At 46.5% G+C, this 25,317-nt stretch overlaps 1 protein-coding gene across 2 annotated transcripts; it reads left to right on the top strand.

Moving 5' to 3' along the window:
- The first annotated feature begins 1,078 nt into the window (after nt 1-1,078).
- Nucleotides 1,079-24,539, top strand: LOC114611912 (serotransferrin). 2 transcript variants are annotated; one of them, XM_028756735.1, is made up of 17 exons: nt 1,079-1,210; nt 3,177-3,349; nt 4,122-4,230; nt 4,943-5,119; nt 5,749-5,881; nt 7,168-7,223; nt 7,706-7,884; nt 8,580-8,757; nt 10,372-10,523; nt 11,930-12,022; nt 12,575-12,608; nt 15,231-15,401; nt 17,090-17,219; nt 17,835-17,899; nt 21,029-21,213; nt 22,788-22,977; nt 24,351-24,539. In XM_028756735.1, exons 1-17 carry the CDS (start codon nt 1,168-1,170, stop codon nt 24,383-24,385), a joined length of 2,103 nt encoding a protein of 700 aa, XP_028612568.1. In that variant the 5' UTR covers nt 1,079-1,167; the 3' UTR covers nt 24,386-24,539. The 2 variants fall into 2 exon arrangements, with proteins under 2 accessions (XP_028612568.1, XP_028612567.1); XM_028756734.1 differs by having other exon boundaries at nt 11,930-12,029; nt 12,576-12,608.
- The last annotated feature ends 778 nt before the right edge of the window (nt 24,540-25,317 follow it).

The following is a 25,317-nucleotide window of genomic DNA, read 5'->3' as shown; positions in this document are numbered from 1 at the left end:
AAGGACTGAAGGAGCTGAAGGGGTTCACAATCCCCTAGGAAAAACAACGATATTAACCAACCAGACCCCCAGAGCTCCCAGGGACTAAACCACCAACCAAAGAGTACACATGGAGGGAACCCTGGCTTCAACTGCATATGTAGCAGAGAATGGCCTTATCTGGCATCAATGGGAGGGGAGACCTGTGGAGGCTTGCTATCCCAGTGTAGAGAATGCCAGGGCAGTGAGGAGTAGGTGGGTGAGTGGGGGAGCACCCTTATAGAAGTAGGGGGAGTGAATGGGATGGGATGAGATAGGGGATTGGCAGAGGGGAAACTGGGAAGGGGAATAACATTTGAAATGTAAATAAATAAAATAACAAAAAAAAGAGAAAAGTTTTGTTTTGTTTTGTTTAAAAAAAAAAAAAAAAGGAAGCATCCTCCCAGTTGCTCTTTATGCTTACACTGGCCCTTTGTTCTGAGCCTCACAATCCAGCCACTTCCTGGCAGTGGAAGAGAGTTTCTTGTCCCATGACTGTTCCTAGCCTGGATTGTCTCACCAGGAGCTCAAGGACAGGACACTTTCAGCCCCAAAGCAGGCTAGGCCTGGCCGGGATGGTGGGAGAGCTGCCCTGGACTGTTCCCAGGATCATCTGCAGGGGAGCATGGGGTGCTGCCTCTCTGGCCTGAGCCCAACTTTCCTCTTAGGTTCCTTCTCAGGTTCTAGTCTGGGGTCCAGGAAGGGAACTTCCCGCTCAGGCGTCAGTCTCTGCTTGTAAAAGGCTGATGAAGTTGTTGGCAAGCAGAAGCCCTGGCACCCGGGAGCAAGCTCCTCCCGCCCAAGCAGCTGTACCATGCTGCTCCAGGCAGTGATAACAAAGAGTGGGTTTTGCTTTAAGCTTCCTTCTAAACAGCCTCCCCGCCCCCATTTTGTGGTAGTTGTCCTGGTGGTGGATTCCATACGCAGTTCTGCCCCACAGCTCAGGAAATGAGGTGATCATCAGGGCAAGAAAGGAAGGGGGTGGATGCGGGGTGATTGGGCAATTGGGATGTGCAAACACAAGAGGTCAAAGATTGCACCCAGCCGGCCCGCTCCGTGCATAAAGGCGAGCGGGCCACAGGGAGGCGGTGCAGAAGCGGGTCAGTCTGTACTCCCTGCTCCTCGCCACACACACACTGAGAGGAGAGGATGAAGTTCACCGTGGGTGCCCTGCTGGCCTGTGCTGCCTTGGGTAAGTGCTGGTGCAGGGAAGGACTGGCTATGCAATCCTTAGGAGCTAAAGCTGGAAGCCCCAACAGCCTGCCCTTTGCTTCCTCTCCGTGGCATCTTCATCTTAGGAATAACGTGTGATCCTCATGCATCTGGGGTTCTGATTCAGGCTCTACCTTTTATTATCCTCCTCACTCTATCTCCCCTATGTCCAGTCATTTGAAGATATGGTATACGATGTTTAAAAACTTTTAACCAGTTCACTCAGGTGCTGCACCGGGCCTCTCAGTATAGTCCAAACAGCTTGGTGTGGTAGTCACAACTTCCTGGGATCTGGTCCTGCTATCTTTTCCTTATTTATGCCCCCTTGGATACCTTTGGCGCTGGTGGCTTAGACCTGAGTGTGGGATTCAAAGCCAGGATTCTTGGTTCACATCATGCCTGTACTTCGCCTGAGACAGGTCTTGTTACAGCACATGCCTGGGAGGGGCAGGTGAGGGTGAGGTCACAGGTTCCAGTCCTGCATCCTGCTGATTCTTCACCAGAGGGGAGTCTCGAAGACCCAAGTGCCTGTCCCAGTTGGACCGTAGTTAGCATTTGTCACATTGTTGAGGCTTTCTAGATTGAGTGATTTGCCATTCCTAAAAATTGTCAGCCTGAAAGAGGCTTTCATGCTTGTCAGCTCAGGGCACCTTGCGTGGCTGTGCACAGTGGCACAGGACAGAGGACAGAGTTTACAAGTTAGATGAATTAGTTTGAAGAGGCTAGAGAGGTCATTTAGGGGGAAAGCATTTGGTTTCCCTCCGGCTGGGGTGAAATAAAGGGAAGGAGCTGGGGACACTCAGTCTCCCTGTTGTCCTTCCTCGTCCATCCTAAGGACTGTTGGCCTCGCCCATTCTGCTCCACGCTTAGTGCTTTGGGACTTGCTGAGTCAGTAAGTCAGCCCTGCTGAGTTGCCCGAAAAGGGAAGAGATGTGACGAGAGCTAGAAGAAATGCCACGGACGGCATCTCTTCATCATGTGGATTTTAACGGTGACCAGCTGGGGAGATGCTTGGCATGGACACACAAGGATCTTAATTCAGAACCCCAGCACCCATGTAAAAATCTGGGTACAGCAGTGCTCTGGGGAAGATCCCAGGGACTTTCTGGCCAGCCAATCTAGTGGAACCAGCAAGGCTCAGATTCAGTGAAAGACACTGTCTCCAAAAAAAATCAGGCAGAAAGTGATAGCGGGAGACATCCCCACGTTGCCCTTCGGCCCCCGTGTATTCCCATTTGCACATGCACACACTATATGACACGATTATATAAGCACATACACACATCTCGATACATGTAATTGTCTTCAGCTGTTTCTCTAAATGGCGGCCAAAAAAGGGTCGGGAGAAACAGAAGCCTGCTGAATAGAAGGGAGTTTCTAATCATTTCTAAACAGAAGACAGCTGAAAAGGATCACAGGTGAACTCGTGATCTAACCCTCGCACAGAGAGGCAAAGCACCTAAGATTGTTATCTTCCTCTGGGGCCTGGTCAGCAGACCTAGAGTCTGGGCTGCTAACAAACATGACATTGGACAAAACTGTTTCCTCCTCCGAGTCCAGCTTTCTCATTTCTAAAAGATGGTATGCCTTTCCTAGGGTTGTTGTCTAAGCCTTGTGTGAAGGTGACTGAGAATGGTATTTGCCCACTGAGGCTCAGATTTTGATGTGGTCCTTCAGCCATGATAGCAAGGCAAGAGAAGAGGGGCTTGTCACCTTCAGCCATCCCAGCATCTCTCCAAGCAGCCCAGGGCTAGGTGGGATGAAGGAATTTATCTGTTCCCAGTATCGGAGTGCAGCAGAGCCCTGTGCTCTGTCATGACTGCCACTAGGAGTGAGAGGAGGGTGGAAGAGAGGGAAGGTGGCCATCAGGACCCTTTGTAAAGTGGTGCGTTCTCTCCCCTGGCCTGGGGAGCGAGTCCTTTATGCCTCCGTCTTCTCTCCTGCAGGACTGTGTCTGGCTGTCCCTGACAAAACTGTCAAATGGTGCGCAGTGTCCGAGCATGAGAACACCAAGTGCATCAGTTTCCGTGATCACATGAAAACAGTTCTTCCAGCTGATGGCCCCCGGCTTGCCTGTGTGAAGAAAACCTCCTATCCGGATTGCATCAAGGCCATCTCTGTAAGCCCTGCTGCCGGGAACGGTAGCCCCTATGCACCTCTGTTTCTGCTCACTTGTAAAAATTGAACTGGGGGTGGGGACTGTCAGGTGTCCAAGACAATTATACCAAAAATGAAAGGAAGAGGATTATCCCAAAGCTTGAATCCTCCTGTCCATCCCTGTCCACCGAATTCTGGCATAACAGACGTATGTAGCCATGGCATGCTAGCTCCTACTGTTTCATGGGCCCAGGACTATAGGGAAAAGCAGTGAGCCTTGAGTTAGTGGAAAGACAGCACCTTCAGGATTTTCATCTCCACAACTGCACCCACAGAGGAGCTTACAGGGACTCTCAAAACACAAGGGTCTCTGAATGAAGGCTCCCTCTGTGTGGCCAAGAATGCAAACAGATGTAAGAACCTAGCTATCCACAGGCCCCTGGGTGCTCAACTACAACCATGCCAGAGCCTCTGGTTTAATGGCTGTGCTCATCTCTGAAGAGGGAGAGACCTTTCTCCCTACCAAGCCTGTCAGACCAAGCCTTGACAATTGCTGAGGGTAAATCCACATTCAAATATTCTTGGCCAGACACTGGACACATCATAGGGGAAAAGGGAGAAAAACTACTCCGTTTCTTTCTGTAAATGGAATCAACCCAAACCAGCGGGCTGGATGTACACGTGCTTGGGGTTTTCTAGCCTAAGACCCGCAGAGCACTCCCAGTTCCTTCCCACTTGTTCTGGCTTAGGGAAGCCTTCCTTGGAATAAGTCTTTGGGACTTACTCTCTTTTAGGCGGGTGAAGCTGATGCCATGACCTTGGATGGGGGTTGGGTGTACGATGCAGGCCTGACTCCCAACAACTTGAAGCCAGTGGCAGCAGAGTTTTATGGATCAATTGAACGTGAGTTCTCCCAAAGTACCCAGGGTGGGTGTCATGGCTTAGTTGACGTTAACCCTCTTTTCGTAGGCAGGTATCAGATATTAGATACTAGCAAGCAATTTCTTTGGGGAGTCTGTGGGGAATGAGAAGATCTCCTAGCCCTCAAGGCATCTTGAGGACTTTGAGCTGGTTGGAAGCTAGTATGAACCTTCTGAGTCAGACATCCTCACTGGATGAAGAGAGCAGGCTGGGGTCCAGCTTGGCCTTCCCTGGATCTGGGGAAGTATCCAAGCTCCCTAGAGCCTCAGGTGCCATTTATAAGAGAGAACCCACCCCTATAGTGTACACTGGGAGCTCAGCAGTCCAAGAAGTCTTCTGAGATAGCTCTGACTGTCCCTATCACCATACCAGAGGACATAAAATGCTTTGAGGGAGGCAGGGAATGTGAGTCTCTGTTGTGGCTCCATGTTCCTGGTAGCCTTGGGTTGGTAAGGAAAATAAGGCATCCATGACCCATGTGCAGATGCTTCTTGAGCCTTTGTTTTCCTGGAATGATGCTACCAATGGACTATCTGTCTTGAAGCCTACAGAGGTTTCTCTGGCTTCTTACCACCCAACTCCACCTACGTGACCCCTGAGTCTCTCTTCCCTCCATCAGGGCCACACACTGACAAGCAGTGCTTCTCTAGGCCATGTCAAAGTCCTCCCTCCACAATGCCTCCCCCCATTTCAGATCCACAAACCTATTACTTGGCTGTGGCCGTGGTGAAGAAGGGAACAGATTTCCAGCTGAACCAGCTCGAAGGCAAGAAGTCCTGCCACACGGGCCTGGGCAGGTCTGCAGGTTGGGTTGTCCCCATTGGCTTACTCTTCTGTAAATTGTCGGAGCCTCGCAATCCTCTTGAGAAAGGTAAGCCGCCATTTCTATTCTGAACATCCTGTACTGCTGGGGTTACACCGTCCCAATTAGTCAGGCAGGTAGGCCGAACTCCAAGGTAGTGGAGGGGGAGGGAAACAATTAGAAAGTAGCAATTGAGCCTTCTTGTTGTGAGCTCCCAACACCCCAGCAGAGGCAGTCCTGAGGAGGGAAGAAAGGGCAGATGGGTTCACAGTGGATTTCCGTATTCACTTTAGTGGCTGGTTGTGCACACATCCCAAACCCCCGACCCCGACTCTCTCCACCCCCACTCTCCCGCCCCGTGCGCCGCTAAAGGATGTTCTGGTGCCACCTGCTGGTCATGAGGTTGTCCTGCACCCTTCTAGGCTGTTCTATAGTCTCCAGAGGCAAACCCCCCCACCCCGCCCCTTTATTTTTCCTGAAAGATCTGGGAAGAGAGTGGGCCAATAAAGTCTAGGCCAAGCTTTGGTTAGCAAGAAGTACGGCTCACGTCCCCGGGAGGGTAACTGAAGAGCAGGGGTTACAGGTTATTCCTGTTTAGAAACCCTGCTGAGCACATGAAAGGCTGAGCAGGGACTGTGCCTCTGCATTCTTTCACCATTGTGCTTATGCCTTGCTGTCCATTTCTTTGTATTGAGCAGCTGTGGCCAGTTTCTTCTCGGGCAGTTGTGTCCCCTGTGCAGATCCAGTGGCCTTCCCCCAACTGTGTCAACTGTGTCCAGGCTGTGGCTGCTCCTCTACCCAACCATTCTTTGGCTATGTAGGCGCATTCAAGTGAGTGAGATTGCCACCCTGTGGTGGCCAGTGCCAAAAGTCCTCAAATGGGGGCTCTTTGCTGACCCAACCTACCTAAAAGCATCTAGGTGGCTTAAACTCCTCCCAGGGAGGCAGCAGTACAACCTGGGCTCTCAAGGCCAAGGTAGCCTATATCCCCTTTCCTCTGATATCAAAGATCAAGCTGTGTTCTGGGAGTCCTCTCTCCTCAGAGCTCTCACATCTGGCTAGTGTCTCCTCTCAGTGAGCTGGGCAGCGTCTGAAGGGACCTACATATCCCTAGTGCCTGGGGATGTCGCAGAGCTGCTCCTTTCTATGCCAGCAGTGGACCGTGCTCAATATCCTGGATACTGCCCTGCCTCACCCCAAAAGTCCATGTGGCTTTTTAAATTATTTTTTTACATGTAATATATTTTAATCATATTCTTTCCTTCCCCCAACTCCTCCTAATCCTTCCTCAACTGTCCCTATCACCATACCAGAGGACATAAAATGCTTTGAGGGAGGCAGGGAATGTGAGTCTCTGTTGTGGCCCCATGTTCCTGGTGGCCTTGGGTTAGGAAAATAAGGTATCCATGACCCATGTGCAGATACTTCTTGAGCCTTTGTTTTCCTGGAATGATGCTACCAATGGACTATCTGTCTTGAAGCCTACAAAGGTTTCTCTGGCTTCTTACCACTCAACTCCACCTAAGTTATCCCTGGGTCTCTATCACCATATCAGACGACACTGCACCCACACACACCCACAAACACACTAACACTGAAGGTCAAACCAAACAAAAAGTACACAGGGGAAAAACAAAACAAAACAAGACATGGAGTCTTTTTTGTGCGTGTTGGCCAACTACTCCTGGGCATGGGACCCGCCCTGAAACGTGGTTGATATTCTCCCTTCAAGAACACTGATTTTCCAAGCCAGCATCAATTGCACATAGCCTCTTGGTTAGGTGAAGGACTTTGTGTCATGTGCCTGATTTATTGCTCTCTCTTTTTATCTTGCTTATATCCTGAAGTCCACATAGCCAGGGTAGGTATACTGTCATCTTCCATACTAGGATCTGAAGCGTTTTTACATTATTTTCACCTCCTGTTGACCACTTTGAGGTATGTGAGCTAATCCCCCATCTCGGCTGTACTGTGAATGTCAGCACCCCACCTAGTGCTGTCTCCACAGTGGGGGCCACTCAGCCTCAGTCCTTCTCTGAAAGCTGACAGTATGTTCTGGACCAGGAGCAGGATCTGCCTTGTAGGAGTCCTCTCGTTCATGTGTTTCTTTCCCACAGGTGTCTGAAGGATGGAGGTGGGGATGTGGCCTTTGTCAAGCATACAACCATATTTGGTGAGTGATTGGGGAAAGACTCTGGCAGGTTCTCTGTCATTCTTTTCAGGGTCAGTAGTCAGACCTGAGCACGCATGGTTCTCTCCCATTGCTTGAGTTTCTGTGTGTGCAGAGGAAGGTACTTTTGGAGTCTCAACGAAGACTCATAGGTCTCTTTCCATCACTCCAGCCACACAGTGGCCCTACCACTAGGGAGGAAGTGCCACAGACAAGGGCTGGAGGTTGGCTGGGCTGACCTTGGCCTGTCAGTAGTCTTATGAGCTCAGAATTGTGGGATGGAGGCAATCATTGCTTCACTGGCCTACAGAAACCTCTTGTGTCTTTAACTGGCTTGTAGGCTCACCTTCCTGCATATTCCTTGACCCTCAGAGATCCCTCTAGACCTTTCAGTTCATGCTTTCTATGGTAACAGGACCTCAAAGGTGGGGGTAGGTGGGTAGTGGTCAGCCTGCCACAGGCTCACCTGAACTTTCCCTCCTTAGAGGTCTTACCAGAGAAGGCTGACAGGGACCAATATGAACTGCTCTGCCCTGACAATACCCGCAAGCCAGTGGATCAGTATGAGGAGTGCTACCTAGCCAAGATCCCTTCTCACGCTGTAGTGGCTCGAAAAACAGATGGCAAGGAAGACTTGATCTGGGAGATTCTCAAAGTGGCCCAGGTATTTTACCTACCATCCTTTCTCCTTCTTACCACTCTGTGCTCAGATCTTCTTGACATCTGGACATACTAAGGTAGTCCTTGTGTGTTCAGGATACAGTGGGGACCCTGCCATGTGTCACCAACCTCTCCAGCATCCTTGCAGAGTAGCAGGTGTCTCCTCTGGTATCAACATCCACCACCTTTTTGACCAATGATACCCTTTCCATCTGAGTTAGGTCCTCAAGGCCCAGAGAAAAATCCCAGAAGGAAAGAGAAACACACACACACACACACACACACACACACACACACACACACACACGACGCACGCACCCAGATTGCTGCAGAGGGACTGACTTCCCCTGCCTCTTAGCTGAGGTTGGTTAAGACTGTTTCCTCTGGTCCAGCCCACTCATGCCAGCCTCTGCGTAGATTCACTTGTTCTCAGCTAGTTCTCAACTACTCAGGGAGACAGGGTTGAGAAGCACAGGGAAGGGAATGTGGGATGGTCCTTACAAGGTGCTGGACAAAGAGGTGCTAGGTGATGGAGACCATGTCCGAATGCCTTCTCTCCTGGCACCTCCAAGTTTCTCACCCTTTTAAAATAAGTTTCCTGAAGTTTCTCTTGTTCTCTTCAGTTCTTTTTTTTTTAGCCTCCCTAATTCCCTGTTCACTCTGGTTTTTGTTGTTTTGTTTTTTTTTTCCTGGAAACAGGAACACTTCGGCAAAGGCAAATCAAAAGACTTCCAACTGTTCAGCTCTCCGCTTGGGAAAGACCTTCTGTTTAAGGATTCTGCCTTTGGGCTGTTAAGGGTCCCTCCAAGGATGGACTACAGGCTATACCTCGGCTATAACTATGTCACTGCCATTCGGAATCAGCGGGAAGGCATATGTAAGTATTCAGGAAAAGCTAAATGATTCCAGGAATACAGAGAACTTGGTAAGGTCAAGAAACAGTCATAGTCTGTCTGGGGACTGACAGCCTCTCCTGATGTTCCCATTTCTGTCCTGTGTGTGAGCGCAGGGCTAGACTGATGCTGGCTGGCATCAACCATGTGAGGGCGGAGGTCACCAAGTGGTTTAAAGGCTGTTTACATTTTAAATGACCTGGGTTGGTACTAGTATGATTCCTCTGCATAAATTAAGATAGCCCCATGCCCTTTATGAAGCCGATTAGACTAGAAAGTAAATAACACCAAGTTTCTGTAGATTGCACATCTCTTCCCAATATTGTGGTCAACATGGGCATAATGAAGCTGGAGCTGTAGAGAGGTTGATTTTGCCCTGGGTTTCACGGGGGCATTGGAGGTTTGCCTAATAATTCATTCATTCAGTAGGTGTGGATTAGACATCCAGCCACAGACTCTCCTGGATGCTAGACTGACAGACACATATTAGATTCTGATGTCCTGGGAATTTCAGGCCAGGGAGAGGACAAATGTTTGAGGGATGGTCACACGACTGAACAGATAAACAGAAAGTAAAAGAATGAAAAACAGCGAAGCTCACAACAGTGAAAACCAAAGTCAAACAGATCCTGGATGGGGGTTGAACTAAAGCCCTTTTAAGGGGGTGATCTGGGGACTGAGCCTAAAAGATAGGCGTGCACACATGTATTTATTATCTATCTATCTATCTATCTATCTATCTATCTATCTAATTTATCTATCCAATCTAGCTATACATCCATCTTCTATCATCTACCTATCATCTATCATCTATCTGTCTATGTTTTTTGCTGGACTTTTATTATACTGACCCCATGTTTGCACTGCTTGAACGGGAGGGTGCCCTGGCGAGGGAGGTGGGTGTGCCTCTTTCTCCATTAGATCTTACATTCTCCCACATGGAAACCTATGACAAACAATGAACATAGAAATAACTGGTTAGTTAAAATGGTTATTTGAAGAAAGAAGAAGGAAAGAAGGAAGGAAGGGAGGGAGGGAGGGAGGGAGGGAGGGAGGAAGGAAGGAAGGAAGGAAGGAAGGAAGGAAGGAAGGAAGGAGTTCAGGTGTTCGAGTGTTCTGAGGTTAAGAGTGTTGGCTTCTCAAAATAAAAAGCTGGGATCTGGGGAGATGACTCAGTGGTGAAGAACAAGCATAGCTTTTGAGAGGGCTCTAGTTCAGTTCCCAGTACCCATACTAGATAGCTCAAAACTGCCTGATACTTCAACTCCAGAGGATCTGATGCCCTCTCCCGCCCTCTGAGGGTATTTGTACTAACATGCAGAAACCCACAAACAGACGGACAGACACAGACAGACACACACACATACACACACTTAAAATGAAAGAAAGACAAATCTTACAAAAGAAGAAAAGCTGAGCTTAAATGAAATCAACTAAAGTTGGACTGTATACTATCTGCTTTCCCAGACGATTAGGAGTTCCTTGAATAGGCTGTTTATTTAGCCCATCATTTCCATGAAGCAGTTAGCAGCATTGACATATACCAGACAGCTGATGGAGCCTTTCTTTCCTGAGCCCTGGTTCTTCTTGTACTACAGGCCCGGAGGGCTCTGTCGACACCGCGCCAGTGAAGTGGTGTGCACTGAGTCACCAGGAGAGGGCCAAGTGTGATGAATGGAGCGTCAACAGTGGGGGGCAGATAGAGTGTGAGTCAGCAGAGACCACTGAGGACTGCATTGACAAGATTGTGGTATGTCTCTCCTACCTCTCCAGGGTGTGTCCCTAACATTGTGACCTGCTGGCCCACTGGAAGGCCGAGTCAGCAAGGGTAGCTATAGAGTGGAAATCCCCTTTCCAGAATCCTTGCTTTTGTGGTTTGAGTTCAGCCTCTCAGGTGGTTCAGAGCCTTAGCATTTATGGGTCTGAAGGATGTCCTTTACATTAGCACAGTAGAAGGGTAATCTAAGTCATGTCCTGCTGAGGCAAACTGGATCATGGCAAGAGTGTTTGGGCTCAGGATATGTCGCTATGAGTGCCGAAGGGCTCAGCTTTGATTTTTCAGGCAAGTATGTGTTCACTTAATTGATCAAAATAGCATTTTTAAATTGCCTATAGAGAATCTTCAAAATCCTGAGCCTGAGGAAGAAGAAAAGCAGCACCCCTTGTCATCACTATAACTCAGAGAAAACCCTCTTATTGGAATTGGGCTGTACGGGTTGCTTAGCGCACCCACATTAGCACCTCACCGTGTCCTGTGAGTCTTTCTTGCCTCTTTCAAACCCTGGTGTTTCTGTCTTAGAGAACACACTGAGGTTCTGCAGGGTGGAAGTCCTGGAGAGGGCAAGGAAGCCCCAAGCTCTCACACCCCTACCTCTGGTCTTTGCTCCACGGAGCCTCTCCATTTGCCTATTCTTTGAGTTGAATCTTTCGATCTTGCTGTAAGTTTCTTCTGTAGTTGTTGTTGCTGCTGCTGCTGGTAGTATTTTAAGACAGGGTCTCATGTATCTGGTGTTGACCAGTTACTGGCTGAGGCAGAGAAGAACCTGACATACCTGATCCTTCTCCTTCTACCTCTGGAGTGTTGAGATTATGTGCCACTATGCCCCCACCTACACTTAGGGGATACTCAGGACAGAACCCCAGGCCTCTGGTGTGGTAGGCTGGAACTCTCAACTGTGCTATAGCTGTGGCTTTTTGATAACAAATTGATAAGAATAGCATCTATTGACAGCACTAGGATTTCTTGCCACTGTCAACTGATCCTTCTGGAGTTCCTTAATCCTGTTAAGAGCACTTAAAAATAACCTTGTGCTTTCTAAGATATCTATTAGAAAGCAAAACAGACTACTAACCTCATTCTTCTATCAATATTTTCAAATACTATATTATTTTAGCTACAGACCATTTTCTTGTTTTGTCTGAGTCAAGGCAAGAAAATTCAAAACTGAATTCATACAAAGCCTGATAACTCAGAACTGGAGTCTGTATAAAAGTATGCTAACATCTGGGCATGCCTGACTGATCATCAGGGGTCCAGTACGAACATCTATTGTTGCCCTGGCTTTATAACTCGAGCTGAGAGGGGCCTGTCTAAAAGGACAGGTGCCACAGGAAATAGCAACCCCTCATTTTCTGTGTCCTGCTGTGCCTTTGTAGAATGGAGAAGCAGACGCCATGAGCTTGGATGGAGGGCATGCCTACATAGCAGGCCAGTGTGGTCTGGTGCCTGTCCTTGCAGAGAACTACGACGACGACGGTGAGTGTGGACAGTGCCTCTGTGTTCTTTCTGGGCCATGGTGAGAGGATAATTGCAGCCTAGTTTATCTCATAGCCACCATAAAATGTTCCCTGCCTGAGCTTCTTCTCGGTCTCTGAGGCTCCCTCACCTAGAATCTCCACAGTCATCTTAAAGGATGAGAATGCTGGAACCCTCAGTCCCTGTGATGAGATTTCTGGTATAAAAAGGGTCTGACTACAGAGGACATATGGGAAGTCTGGAAAGGCTTGCAATATCCAGAAGGCTTGCATCTCCTGCTACCTCATTGCAGGAAAAAATAAGTTTAGTCAGCATCCCATAGTGGGCTTGGTGTGCAGTGAGCAAGACATTTGAAATACAATTTGTGAATGAATCCCAGAGGTCAGTGGCCAGGTGAACTCTCAACATCTGTAGAGTCTGGCTTTATTGTAAATCAGTGATGTGTGTGGTCTTATCCACGCCTCTTATTTTTAGTTGCCTCAAGAGAAAGGCATGGGCTTTCCATCCTATAAATAAATGTTTAATGGTTTCTTGATTCTCTTTCAGAGAACACTGATTGTAAACGCCTAGCAGAACAAGGTGAGTTGAAACGGGTAATCCTGGGCACTGGAAGGTAAAGTCTCATTGTTAGAAGTAGTTAGGCAAATTTATAAGTCAATGGAGAGAGCCAATTTTAGAAGGCAAAGTATGGTAAGAGAATAGTAATTGATTGTGGGGCTGTTAGCTCGCGTGTAGGTGGGCATGGGTCCTGTTGGGTGGAGTTGTGGATCCCAAGGCTCTGGGGAGCAGAAGCACAGGAATTTGACTGAGTTCCTTCCATGCTGCGCCAGGCAGATGCTAGGCTGTGAGAAGCTGCGGGGCTTCTCCAGGGCGTCAAGAGATCTCAGTCTGAAGTCCCGCTGGGGCAGGCCTTCTGAGTGTGTGGGGGGGTCTCCAGGCCTAGGTGGCTGACCCAGAGGCCGGTGATCTTTGTTCTTGGGCCCCCAGATGTCACTGGGAGCCGAGGAAAAACTGAGACAAGAGGGCATACGGGTTGGCCCACAGCTGAGAGGAATGAGGGGGAGGGAAGCCCCGACAGTGCCCCGTGGGTAGACCCTTGGTTACCAGGACTTGCTTGGCTGGCTCAGCTAGCTTGCTTGGATTGATGGCCTCCATGGCGGGAACGTAGAGAAGTCTTCTAGGGGTAGATTAGGCAGCTAGAAGCAGCTCATTAGTCAAAGGCCTTCTCCATGGTTCCTCACAGCAGGGGACCCAAAGACAGGAGGAAGGCCATGGTTTTAAAGGGCTTATTGTCATGGCAGATGGTGGATAAATCTGGCTGTACCCCCGCACCCCCAGGGCGGGCCTTTGGTTAAATACAGTGTGTAAGGAGGAGGGTCTGAGAAGGAATACTTAATTGGCTATGCCTTCTGGCCTTCAGGTATCTCATTAACATGGAAATCTCTCGAGGCCCTGAGGCCTGTAGTCATGCCCTCTACCTGTGGAGGGGCTGTAGGGGCGTTGCCCTACGTGACTGAATGGTGCTGATCAATGGAGGTCTTTGGTCATGTGTCTGGGAGCCTGGAGTCTGGGAACAAGGCCGAACACCTACTGTCCCATTAGGGTCCAGGGTTCGACACCTGTGCTCGACTAGGAACCAAGTTATCCTTTCATGGTCCCACAAGTGATCAGGAAGGCCGTGTGTGTGGTGACTCAGACACAGGGTTCCTCATCTCCTGTTAATATGTAGGTATTGTCCTCTGTAAGGCAGCGTGTGGGGACCCAAGGGTTCAGACTTTATGAATGGTCTCCAAACAAATCTTTGATAACAAACCAGTAAATATAACATCTGTTGACAATGCTAGGATTTCTTGCTGCTGTCAACTGATCTGGGAAACAAGCATAGGTTCTTACCATCACTTCCTACATTTTGAATCCCATAAAGTCTTCAGAGTTTTAGATGAGAGTTAGCACAGGCCTTGCCTATGTGGTTCCTACAGGACTGAATCGAGCACTTCAAAATGTTGATGTCTAAGTGCATGGAAATACTTGACCATCCGTCCAGGCTGGGCCCAGGACACCAGACTAACCCGTCTCTTACTAAGGCTTTGATTAGGGGTAGATCTGAAAGGATGGTACAGGAACAAGCAGGAAGTCAAACACCAAAGTGACCACGAGTCCTAGCATTCAGTTTCCTTAGGTTTTATTCGACAGAACCAAGAACGTACAGTTCTGTGGTCTTGTCCCTGTAGCTAATCTCAACCTCCCAGGTTTTAGCATCTCTAGAAGGAACCATTATTATTCCACAGATAATGAAGATTGTTTTCTGTTGGAGAAAGTATTCTGAATTAATTAAAATAGAAAACAGAATCACAGGTTTTCGAGCCCCAATTGAGAGAACATTTGTGCTATAGAAAATTACAACCAAAGTGTTGTTGGTGGGTTTTTTTAGGTTTACCCTGGTATAAAACCATATTCTTTTTATCAGAGGACATCTGGCCTGATTAACCCCAATACATGTTCATATACAAAATGCCAGAGTTCCATTAACTTTTCTGTATTCATGTCTTTGATTTAATAATTTGGAAAATGAGTTACTGGCTTTTAACTTCAATAACCTTATACATGCAGGTAAGGGCTATATATTAGCCATATCCCTAATGATAATATGTTAATATTTGGTATTTTATGTGTATACATGTATATGTGGGCATGCGTGCATGCTTGTGGAGGTCAGAAGTCAACCTCAAGTGGCATTTCTCAGGAGTCATCTACTTTGTATTATGGAATGGGATCTTTGTTGGCCTGAAGTAAATTAAGCTGGCTTACTAGTAAGCCCCAGGAATTTGTCTGTACCCATTTTTCTAGTAATGAAATTATAAGCACATGCCACCATGCCTGGCTTTTTTACATTGGTTCTGGGGACTGAACTGATTACATGGCAAGAACTTTACCAAACAAGCCTGTTGCCCAGACCGTTATTTTATTTTTAAGTCAGTACATCAAAGCATTTTAAAAATGGACATAATCATGGGGCACCAAGTGATCTTAGTGCTTTGCTTTGGAGATTCCTCCTGCTAGACTGTTCTGTTCTTCACCAGAGTCAGATGTTGTGGAGTTCCTTTTTTTAGGACACAATGTGCTATTTAGGACATCCTTGCTGTCCTAGGGAGACAGTGGCTTCTGTTGGGAGGCCCCAGTGATATTAATTGTTCTTTTCAGGCATGTTTCGTAAAGGGTATTATGCCGTGGCTGTGGTGAAGGCATCGGACCGTAGCATCACCTGGGACAACTTGAAAGGCAAGAAGTCCTGCCATACGGGAGTAGACAGAACTGCTGGCTGGAACATCCCTATGGGCCTGCTGTACAGCAGGATCAACCACTGCAAGTTTGGTGAGCAGAGCTGGGAAAGGAGCTTGCAAGGGGCCATGCAGAAAAAAAGGGGTCCCGAGGAAGGCTGTGGACTCAGGGTCCATAAAAGTGAAGTTTCATAAAAATGAACCTCAAGGAAATAGCAAAACGGACTAGGAGGGGTGGGGATCTGAGGAATGGAGTCAGAATAAGTGTCCCCGTTGCAAATAATGGTGTCAGTGGATATACACGTACTTGTCTCTCTCATGATGAAGATCAGAGGCAAGCACTTCACACCTGATAAGGTCTTGAGGGCTCCTTCCTTCTTTCTGGTCCACAATGTCCATTGTAGTATCTCCATGTTCAAAGCAACCTTGCCAAGGCAGTCACAATTCAGACAAGAAGGAGCACAAATGGAAATTTACACCAACTATGGTCAGTGTTTGAAGAGAGCCTTCTGGATGTGAAAGCAGTTATTTCCATATAACTAGCCATTATGCAGAACTTAGGTGCCCTATCAGACACCTACCTACATATACCTACTATAAACCAAACTAGATTATTGTTATGGAGGAACCAAGGGAAAGACATTGGGTGGATACCAAGCAATCTCTGCCATTGGGGTTCTGTGATATGACTATGTGGGGTGTGGTTTCCTGGGTCCCTTAAAGTGCTGGTCAACTCAGCGAGTCCCTGCTCAGCTCCTAGGATTCTTCAGTTTACTGTGTCCTCTACCTGAGGCTATTTCTACCTCTTTATGTTTCTGAGTAGAAGATCCCAACAGAAAAATTTAACAATGGCTTTGCTTCATATTGGCTTCCTCGGATCTTCTTTCCTGGAGCCTCTAACTTTGGGCAACTCCTTAAAAATGAGAGCACTAGCCGGGCGGTGGTGGCGCACGCCTTTAATCCCAGCACTTGGGAGGCAGAGGCTGGCGGATTTCTGAGTTCGAGGCCAGCCTGGTCTTCCAAGTGAGTTCCAGGACAGCCAGGGCTACACAGAGAAACCCTGTCTCGAAAAACCAAAAAAAAAAAAAAAAAAAAAAGAGAGAGAGAGAGAGAGCTCTATTAACCTGACTATGACCTCTGCAACATTAGCATATGAAGGGACTGGAAATGGGGTCACATCTCTGCACGGAGATGCTCTGGTGTCTCAAAAACAAAGGACACCTGGGGTCATAGGCAGAAAGCACAGGCTCCTGGCCTCTGCTCCCCTGAACCTCCTTGTACTTCACAGCCACAGAAGCAGCCGATGTGCAGGGATAATCTCCTATCCCTCCCTTGACTTTTGAGGTGTAGTGGAGTTCTTCTAATGAATGGCAAGGAAGGGGAAACTCACAAACAAAGAGTGGTAAAACCTCAGAAATTCCATTTCTTCATTCTGCAGGCTAGAGATGGTACCGTCACGGTGCTCCAGGGATCTCTGCCACTCTAAAGTGGAGTGCTCATAAAATTCTTTCCCAACCTTGAGAAGTTTCCTTCGTTTACTGTCTGGTGGTTCTGGGTTGGTGCATGGCAGGTTACAGAGTGAATTTTTCATAGCCTGTCAGGGGGTCAAGTAAGCCACTAGAATTATACACACACACACACACACACACACACACACACACACAGAGAGAGAGAGAGAGAGAGAGAGAGAGAGAGAGAGAGAGAGAGAGAGAGAGACAGACAGAGACAGACAGAGAGACAGAGAGATAGAAAGATATGACTTTCTCTTGTTCTTCTGTCCAGATGAATTTTTCAGTCAAGGCTGTGCTCCTGGGTATGAGAAGAATTCCACCCTCTGTGACCTGTGTATTGGCCCAAACAAATGTGCTCCGAACAACAGAGAGGAATATTATGGTTACACAGGGGCTTTCCGGTGAGTTTTCATATATGTATATGTATATGTATATGTATATGTATATGTATATGTATATGTATATGTATATGTATATGTATATGTATATATATATGGATTGGATACCTAAAATCCACAGAAATCTAGGCACGAATGTATGCCTTTAACCTCAGCCCTTGTGGGTGTGGGATGGAGAAACAAGTGGGTCTCTGGAGCTCACTGGCTCACCAGCTTAGTCAAACTGAGGAACTCCAGGTTCAGTGAGAGAACACATCTCAAATAGTAAGGTGGAGAGTGATAAAGGAAGATGCCCAATGTTGACTTCTGACCTGTGCACACATGCACATACACATGTGCACATGCACACATACTCACATGAATGCGCATATACACCCTCCTCTCGCACCCACAAAGAATAAAGAAAAAAAAATGATGCAGTGTGCCGAGCTGAGCTTGTGGGACTGCACAGCAACTTGGGGCCTTTTGTTTTCCTTATTCTGCACGTTGTTTAGTGGTGGAACGACCCTAACAGTTGATGATATCAGGTGACCAACCTGGATCTATAAGGTGCCTCTGAATGGCATGTGTCAATCTTATCTCCTGTCTTCTCTCTTCCCTGTATCTGGACCTCTTCAGGTGCCTCGTTGAGAAGGGCGACGTAGCCTTTGTGAAACACCTGACTGTCGAGGAAAACACTGAAGGTATGTGTGCACTCACTGCCGTTCCCTACAGAATCTGGGTCACTGGGGTTTGCTAAGGCTCAGGGATGGCTCCATAGGAGCAGTATAGATACTGTAGGGCTCTAGAGCTCCAGTTCTCAACTTGTATGTTCAGTGGAGAGAGAAGCAATTGCTCTGCAAAAGGGAACCAGTAATCCCTACGGCAAAGGTCATTGCAAGGTTGGGGCAGGTTGACTATACATGATAAGCTGCTTGCACTGCCATATGCAGAGAAGGACGGACGTATAAAAACACAGAGGGGCCAGCATAAAGGCTCTCCCACTGCCAAGTCTGGAAATGTTGGACACAAAACTGATGTTAACAGTAACGAATGGCCAACCGTAGATCAAAGTAAGAATCCATGATGCGATCCTGACTAGATAAATGATGAAGAGAAAGCTCTTCCTGACCGTGGAATGCCAGCTAAGGAACGAGGAGGGACGGCAAGGTTAGGAAGATGAGCTTCGGCATCGGTTAGGATGTGCACGCCAGGCCTTGCGTGTCACTAAGGGCTAGTGAAGCACTGCGGTTCAGGCCATCAGTCACTTCTCTGCCACCTCTCAGATCTGTTCTCTTTACTGTTACTAAGCTGCCTTGGGCAACTGATGTAGGATAAACTGTTTCAGCACCAGCTTCTCTGAGATGCTTTCCCAGGTGGTATATACCCCATTCTACTATGAGAATCCTCTGTCTACATGGCTGTAAACTAGCTGTGTGCACCTTGGCTGTGGGCAGTCATGGGGCTCTTTCCCTTCCTCTTTATATTCCCAGCACCTGAGACTGTACTCAGAAGACACTAAGAATTTATTTAAAGGATTGGTTTGACTGTACTCGCTCATTCTCTCTCTCCCTCTCCCTTTCCCCCTTTCTCCCTCTCTCTCCATCTCCCTCCCTCCCTTCCTCATTCCCTCCCTCCCCCTCTCTCACTTCTCTCCCTACCTTGTTCCCTCTCTCCTCCTCACTACCCCCCTCCCCTTTCTCCCTCCCTTCCCCCCCACCACCAATTTTTAAACTTTCTTTAAAGGCTTTCTTTCATGCCTCCAAAGTGTCAACCTGGTCTTGGTTCTTTGTCACCTTCGATTTCTTTTGTGCTTTTCTGAGTAAGTCTTTGATTTCTAGACCTTGACTTCTCCTCTCTTCATAAAGGCTCCAAGGTCTATAACCTCCTGGTTATGGTTGCTGTGGGAGACCTGACCTTCCGTCTCCTCAGCTCCTGGTTATGGTTGCTGTGGGAGACCTGACCTTCTGTCTCCTCAGCTCCTGGTTATAGTTGCTGTAGGAGACCTGACCTTCCGTCTCCTCAGTTCCTCAGATTGTCAAGCTGCTATTTTTATGCACAGAATGCTGGCATTACAAGCTCAGTTGGCACAAATGCAAGCCCTTCCTAGCTCTTTTTCCATAGCTTATGTCTTTAAATAGAGAACCTTGTTATAATCCTCTGCCTGTCCCTCCCATTGTCCCTCCACCTTAGTACTTGGAAATTAACTCAAGGCCTGGATCACGCTTAAGCAAGTCTTTACCACATAGGGTGGAAGAAGCAATTTGGTTATATTAAAATTAAGCTGAATTAACTGTCCCACATTTACATAAGCACATTCATATTCAACAGGCACTTGTCACTACTGTAGTGACAAAAAATTATAAGCACTCCAACTATCTATTAATGGAGGAATGGTTTTTAAGCACTGTGCTAATAGTCACACTATAGAATAAGACCCCCATGGTTTAAAAGAATTACCTTGATTTGCATAATGGTACAGAAGAAACTGAGGTATATAAATAGCTAAGAAAGAGCTACAGAAGTTCATATGTGTTAAGATGTCCTGCTAAGAAAAAAAGAAAAACAAACAAACAAAGCTTGTGACATCACTCATAGGTAAATGAGAACAAGAGGGGCACGTGTGGAAACACAACTGTGAGTTCCAGGATTGGAGCCAGAGAAACATTGAGAGTTAAGAAATGCAGAAGTGAAGATTTTTAGTTTGTAAGGAAATGAATTTTAAAATATGATGACACTGGTCTCACATAGTATTTATTCAATTACGGAAAAAGTTGAGTGGACAGTGACTGAAAGGAGAGAGGTCACAATCCTGCTTTATGGGCGAGAAATGAAAACTGGCGAGAAAAACCCACCAGGAGGGACCACTGAAAGCCTCTGAAAGGTCGGAGGTCTTTAAATCGACTGATCGATTGATTACTTATTGCAAAGGGAATGCAGAAAAGATTAGGTAACCAGCTGAGATAGGACTTCGCACCTGGGACTAGCAGGAAGTCAAACTGAAAATGTTGATGAGGATTGAAAAGCAGCCTCTGGGGCGGGTCTCCCACATTCTCTATGGCTGGTCTCCTGGTTGGAGAGGCAGCACAGAGGCGGGAAACCGCCTTAGAGTACTACCTTCTTCCTCTAGCTGGAGCTAGAAGTACAAAAGACCTTGGGATTTTGTCTGAGACAGGCCTCGCCCTGTATCTCCCGGCTAACCTAGAATTCCTTGTGTAGACCAGGCTGGCCACTGATTCACAGAGATCCATTTGTTTCTGCCTCCCAAGTGCTAAGATTAAAGGCATGAACCACCATGCATGGCTTAAAAAAAAAAGTGTTGTTGTTTAGCATTGAAATTTAATAGAAATAAAGGTTTTGGTGGTTTTTTTTTTTTCCTTTTTAAAAATAACTCCCAGGCTGGGCGGTGGTGGCGCACGCCTTTAATCCCAGCACTTGGGAGGCAGAGGCAGGCGGATTTCTGAGTTTGAGAGTTCGAGGCTACCCTGGTCTACAGAGTGAGTTCCAGGACAGCCAGGGCTACACAGAGAAACCCTGTCTCGAAAAAAAACAACAACAAAATAAATAAATAAATAAAATAACTCCCATAAAACATGGCTCTTTTTCTTTTGGTTGAGTGGGACGGTCAGAAGAGAGTGGTCACTAGTAAGCTCTTGTGAATTGAGTACCACCTGTAATGAACATGACCATACTCTCCTCCCAACACTGCCATAACCTTAAACATATGCTTCTGCTGGACAGCAGGCACACACCCTCCATACACCTGTGGGTCAGTGACATCCCAGTGACTAAAATGGTTGGATCTGGCTGATCCACCCCTTTTCTCTGCCCAGGAAAGAACCGTGCTCCATGGGCTAAGGATCTGAAGCTGGAAGACTTCGAGCTGCTGTGCCCAGATGGCACCAGGAAGTCTGTGAAGGAGTTTGCCAGCTGCCACCTGGCCCAAGCTCCAAACCATGTTGTGGTCTCACGAAAAGAGAAGGCAGCCCGAGTCAGCAGCGTGATGCTTGCCCAGCAGGTAGGAACCACCCACAGTCTCCTACCATTTATTCCTAGCAGGGGCAGGTTATTTGGAGTTAAATGAAACTTCAGAGTGACCATTTCCTTTCTGAAAACTAGAATTTGGACTCTATAGATTGTGGCTCAGAATATCTGAGTTCAAATCTTAGCTCGGTAGCTTTCCACCTATGCCATCTTAGGCGCCTGGCTTGAAATTTCCATGCTTGGTTTCTTCATGTATTAAATGGAAATAATACCACACATACCTGTTTCTAAATAATAATAATAAAAAAAAAACTAAGTGAAGTAATGCACGCACAAAGCTTAGGAAATGTGTGTCTAAAGGAAGGGCTCACAGTGTGTTAGCTGGGACTGGATTCCTCGGTCCTGGCTCTGCTCCTGTGGAACTCCTGGTCACTACGGACAAGTTCCCCCCTGACCCATGAGCCCTCAGGACGTAGACTCTGCCTTCCAGCTCATTTGGATCTTGCTCAGGACTTTATTTTCCTCAAGAATGTTTTTCTGAAAATGAAGATGACAGATCCTGTTTTCTAATGTTCTTCATACAAGTCTTTAGGACCAGAATTGACTACTACTCCTCTAGCTTATGTCAATTGTACCATACTCTTGACAGTCTGGAAAAATACAAGAATCTTACCCTCAGAAAAACCCCATCAGGGCCAGCCTTGTGGGGCAGTGGGTACAGGGGCCACTTGAATACTTTTATCCCTGGGGCTCCTCTACACAAAAAAAGTTACCTTCCCTTCTGGTATAGCTTCCTGCCTTTTAATTTGTCATTAGTTTTAAAAGAAAAGAACGTGAAATAGGATAGCATACCTTGAAAAGTCCCTTTAAAAGCATATGATAATCTCCAGTGGTGTTTCTAGTTTGACATTAGATTTGAGTCAAACAATCCTACTAACAGTTTCATGTCAGCATTACCACTGTTTACAGAGATGGGGCTTTACTTTTTGACTCAATGTGAAATCTTTAACCTTTCTACAGTGTTTTAAACCTCTGCTTCTTGTGTAGATTTTTTAAAAATGCTATGTTGATTATAAAGATCTCAATATTTAAAGAGCGCACACAATGATAATAACGAGCATTTAAGAATATTCCTCACGCTCGACAGAATGCTAGACTTCTCAGCATTGGCATTTACAACCGTGAGAGGCTAAAAGAAGCTAAGCTCCTGGCCTAAGACAAATTTAAAATTTATCCAGACACGAACTTCTAGTGATTTGTTGTTGTTGTTTTTAATCCTACAATTCCTATGAGAGGGCTCATATCTGATGTCTGAAATGAAGGGACGTGTTATTTCTTCTCGCTTCCTCTAACCATTTCCAAGGCACTTAGTATTGGAATGGAAGAGTTTGGAAAAGGTGGGAGCAGGTAGTTGAGAGGGCTGGGAAGTCTCAGAGGACCTTGGGGGTCTTGTGGATAGATGGTAAATGAAGAAGATGGAAACTTGCCAAGGCACCTTCTGTAGCTTTCTGTTGTTCCCTGGGCTGGCTTGGACCTTTCAGCCGCCTGTAGTACAGGTGTTTCTAGTCCGGGACATAGGTTCACATATATTTTCTGCTCATTTGACAGGATTTATTTGGGAAAGGTAAATCGGACTGCACTGGCAATTTCTGTTTGTTCCGGTCTACCACCAAGGACCTTCTGTTCAGAGATGACACCAAATGTTTGGTCAAACTTCCAGATGGTACCACATATGAAAAATTCTTAGGAGCAGAGTATATGCAAGCTGTTGGTAACATAAAGAAGTGCTCCACCTCACGTAAGTAGGATGAACAGTGTGGAGAAGTTGCAAAGGAAACCCAGTGATGAGTGCTGGAATGGTGTTTACAAGAACTCAGACCCTTACGAAATAACCACATGAGCAAGAGGAGACCTAGCATATACAACAACGTGGGTTATATGCACATATTGTAAAGGGGCCACAGACCCAGGATACTAGGGCAGTGAATTTATTATATGTACACAATCCCACCTTATTTCTAAGAAGATAAAAAGGGGCACCAAACTTATTAGAGGTCCTTGATCAATATGGTAATGGCTAGCAAGATGTGATGGCTCAACTTTAAGTAACAGCTGAATTAAATCTAGATATCATATCTTCATTCCACCCAGCTACAATTTTAGTTGAAAGTAGCCATAGCAAAAAGAATACCACAGAACATTGTTTTTTAGACAGCTCTGTTCCATAGAACCTCAATAATGACAAGTCCTGGCTAGCTAGCAAGTTGCTAAGCTCATCTGCCATGTCATATTCCAGGAATTTAAATAGAGTAAAATATATTTGACTGTTGGTTTGGGGATTGATGGAATCACCTGAAAGCACTTGTAGAGTGTGAGAGGATACATGTGATAGACAGTGGTTAGTCTTCAATTGTAGTTTGGAGGTGAGTCTTGGCCTTAAGTTGTTGTCCTAGAGATATGGCTTCAGAGTTTGTGCTGTTCAGGGTAATGGCACTTTCAAGGTTGCCACTTGTGGATTGGTAAGATGGCTTAGTGGGGAAAAGAGCTTGTGGCACAAGCCCAATGACCTGAGTTTAATCCCTAGATCTAACAGTAGAAGGAGACAATAATTACTATACTGTACTGTACTGTACTATACGATGCTATATATTTTTTTTTACAAGTTGCCATATGGAATTCTAGTGTAAGCAATATGATTGTTGAAGTCTACTGTTAGAAAATCCAAGTTAATGTTTCCCTTACCTATATGCTCAAGAGAATAGTCTAGCTTTGTTTTTCGCCTCTCTATCCCTAGACCCAGCTCAGAAGTTGCTGACGACTACCAGCTACCATCTGCCTAACATTCTCAGGGAAGACCCTTCCTAGACAGCTTCTAGTTATATGAATTCAGGTTCAGAGCCTCACCGGTTAAAAACAAGGTTGGGGGTGCCATAGGGCAGAAAGTCACATGACAGCCTCTATTGCCTGTGTGAGCCCTCCCTGTGAGAAGCGCTGGAGCTGTATAGGGAAGCAGGGATGGGAGGCACAGTAGGCCTCAGAATAGCAGAACAATGAGCCTTGGCACAATTTATATGATACTGAATTGTCCATTCAGTTCATTCATTCATTCTACTAAACAGTTCATAAAGATAATAGTATTCTGAATGTCCTATATCTTTCTTCTCTCCCCAGAACTCCTAGAAGCCTGCACTTTCCACAAAAGTTAAAATCCAAGAGATGGGCTGCCACTGTGGTGGAGATGGATGCTCACATGATCCATGGGCCTCTATGCCCTGAGGGGTTTGGGCTAACTGTGTCCGTCTTCACTGCTGTGTGTTACCACATACACAGAGCACAAAATAAAAATGACTGTTGACTTTATATTGCCCAAACTCCATTCTTTTCTAAATATTTTCACCAGGATTTCTTTCTACAATCTGACTAAATATCGTATAAAAACTGAACCTTGTCTTCTGAGCTCAAGATTCAGGTAGTTGGGGCTGGAGAGATGGCTCAGCAGTTAAGAGCACTATCTGCTCTTCCAGAGGTCCTGGGTTCAATTCCCAGCAACCAGATGGTAGCTCACAGCTGTTTGTATCTCCAGTTTCATGGTATCCGATACCCCTTTTGCTCCATAAGATCCTGTATACATATGAGGCACATAAGCTCATGTAAGACCCTGACCCTCGGTTAGTGGTACTTACTTTAAGACGTCCTTGGAGTGAGACACCAAGATACAGATCGATGCAAAAGCAAGAGGTTTATTTTCCAGTGCATCAGAGTCAACCCTCAATCAGTCCCTCAAAACGAGTGACGAGAAGGCGACCCCGAATGGCTATTACAAACAGTTTTTATACTTTTTAGGGACACAGGTTACATCAGCAAAGTTACAGTTCAAACTTATTGGCTAAGCATATTGACCTTTAAATCTATTGGCTAGCAAGCATGACATACATTTGAACTCTACCTCAGACTTTCCAGAGGGTTAGGTGACTATCAGCCAGTACATTCTGAGAATTTTTTACTCAAGACTGTTCTTGTGGGTGGAGAATGGAACTTGTCCTAACCTTGACCCGAGGCAGGTCGGTGTGAGGCTGCTGAGAGACCCTAGGGTCCTTCACTTACACAACCACTGAACATAAAAATAAAAGATCAAAAA

Source organism: Grammomys surdaster, unplaced genomic scaffold (genome assembly GCF_004785775.1).
Source record: "Grammomys surdaster isolate TR1022 unplaced genomic scaffold, NIH_TR_1.0 126131, whole genome shotgun sequence".
Lineage (NCBI taxonomy): Eukaryota > Metazoa > Chordata > Mammalia > Rodentia > Muridae > Grammomys > Grammomys surdaster.
Note: the sequence above shows the minus strand (reverse complement) of the source record. Positions and strands in the feature narration are given on the sequence as shown.

Bases quoted from the DNA above. Each gene is read 5' to 3' on its own strand.
- LOC114611912 (XM_028756734.1), top strand. From the start codon at position 1,168: ATGAAGTTCACCGTGGGTGCCCTGCTGGCCTGTGCTGCCTTGG. The intron at 4,231-4,942 runs GTGAGTTCTCCC...CCCCCATTTCAG, and splicing joins GTTTTATGGATCAATTGAAC to ATCCACAAACCTATTACTTG. The intron at 5,882-7,167 runs GTGAGTGAGATT...TCTTTCCCACAG, and splicing joins GGCTATGTAGGCGCATTCAA to GTGTCTGAAGGATGGAGGTG.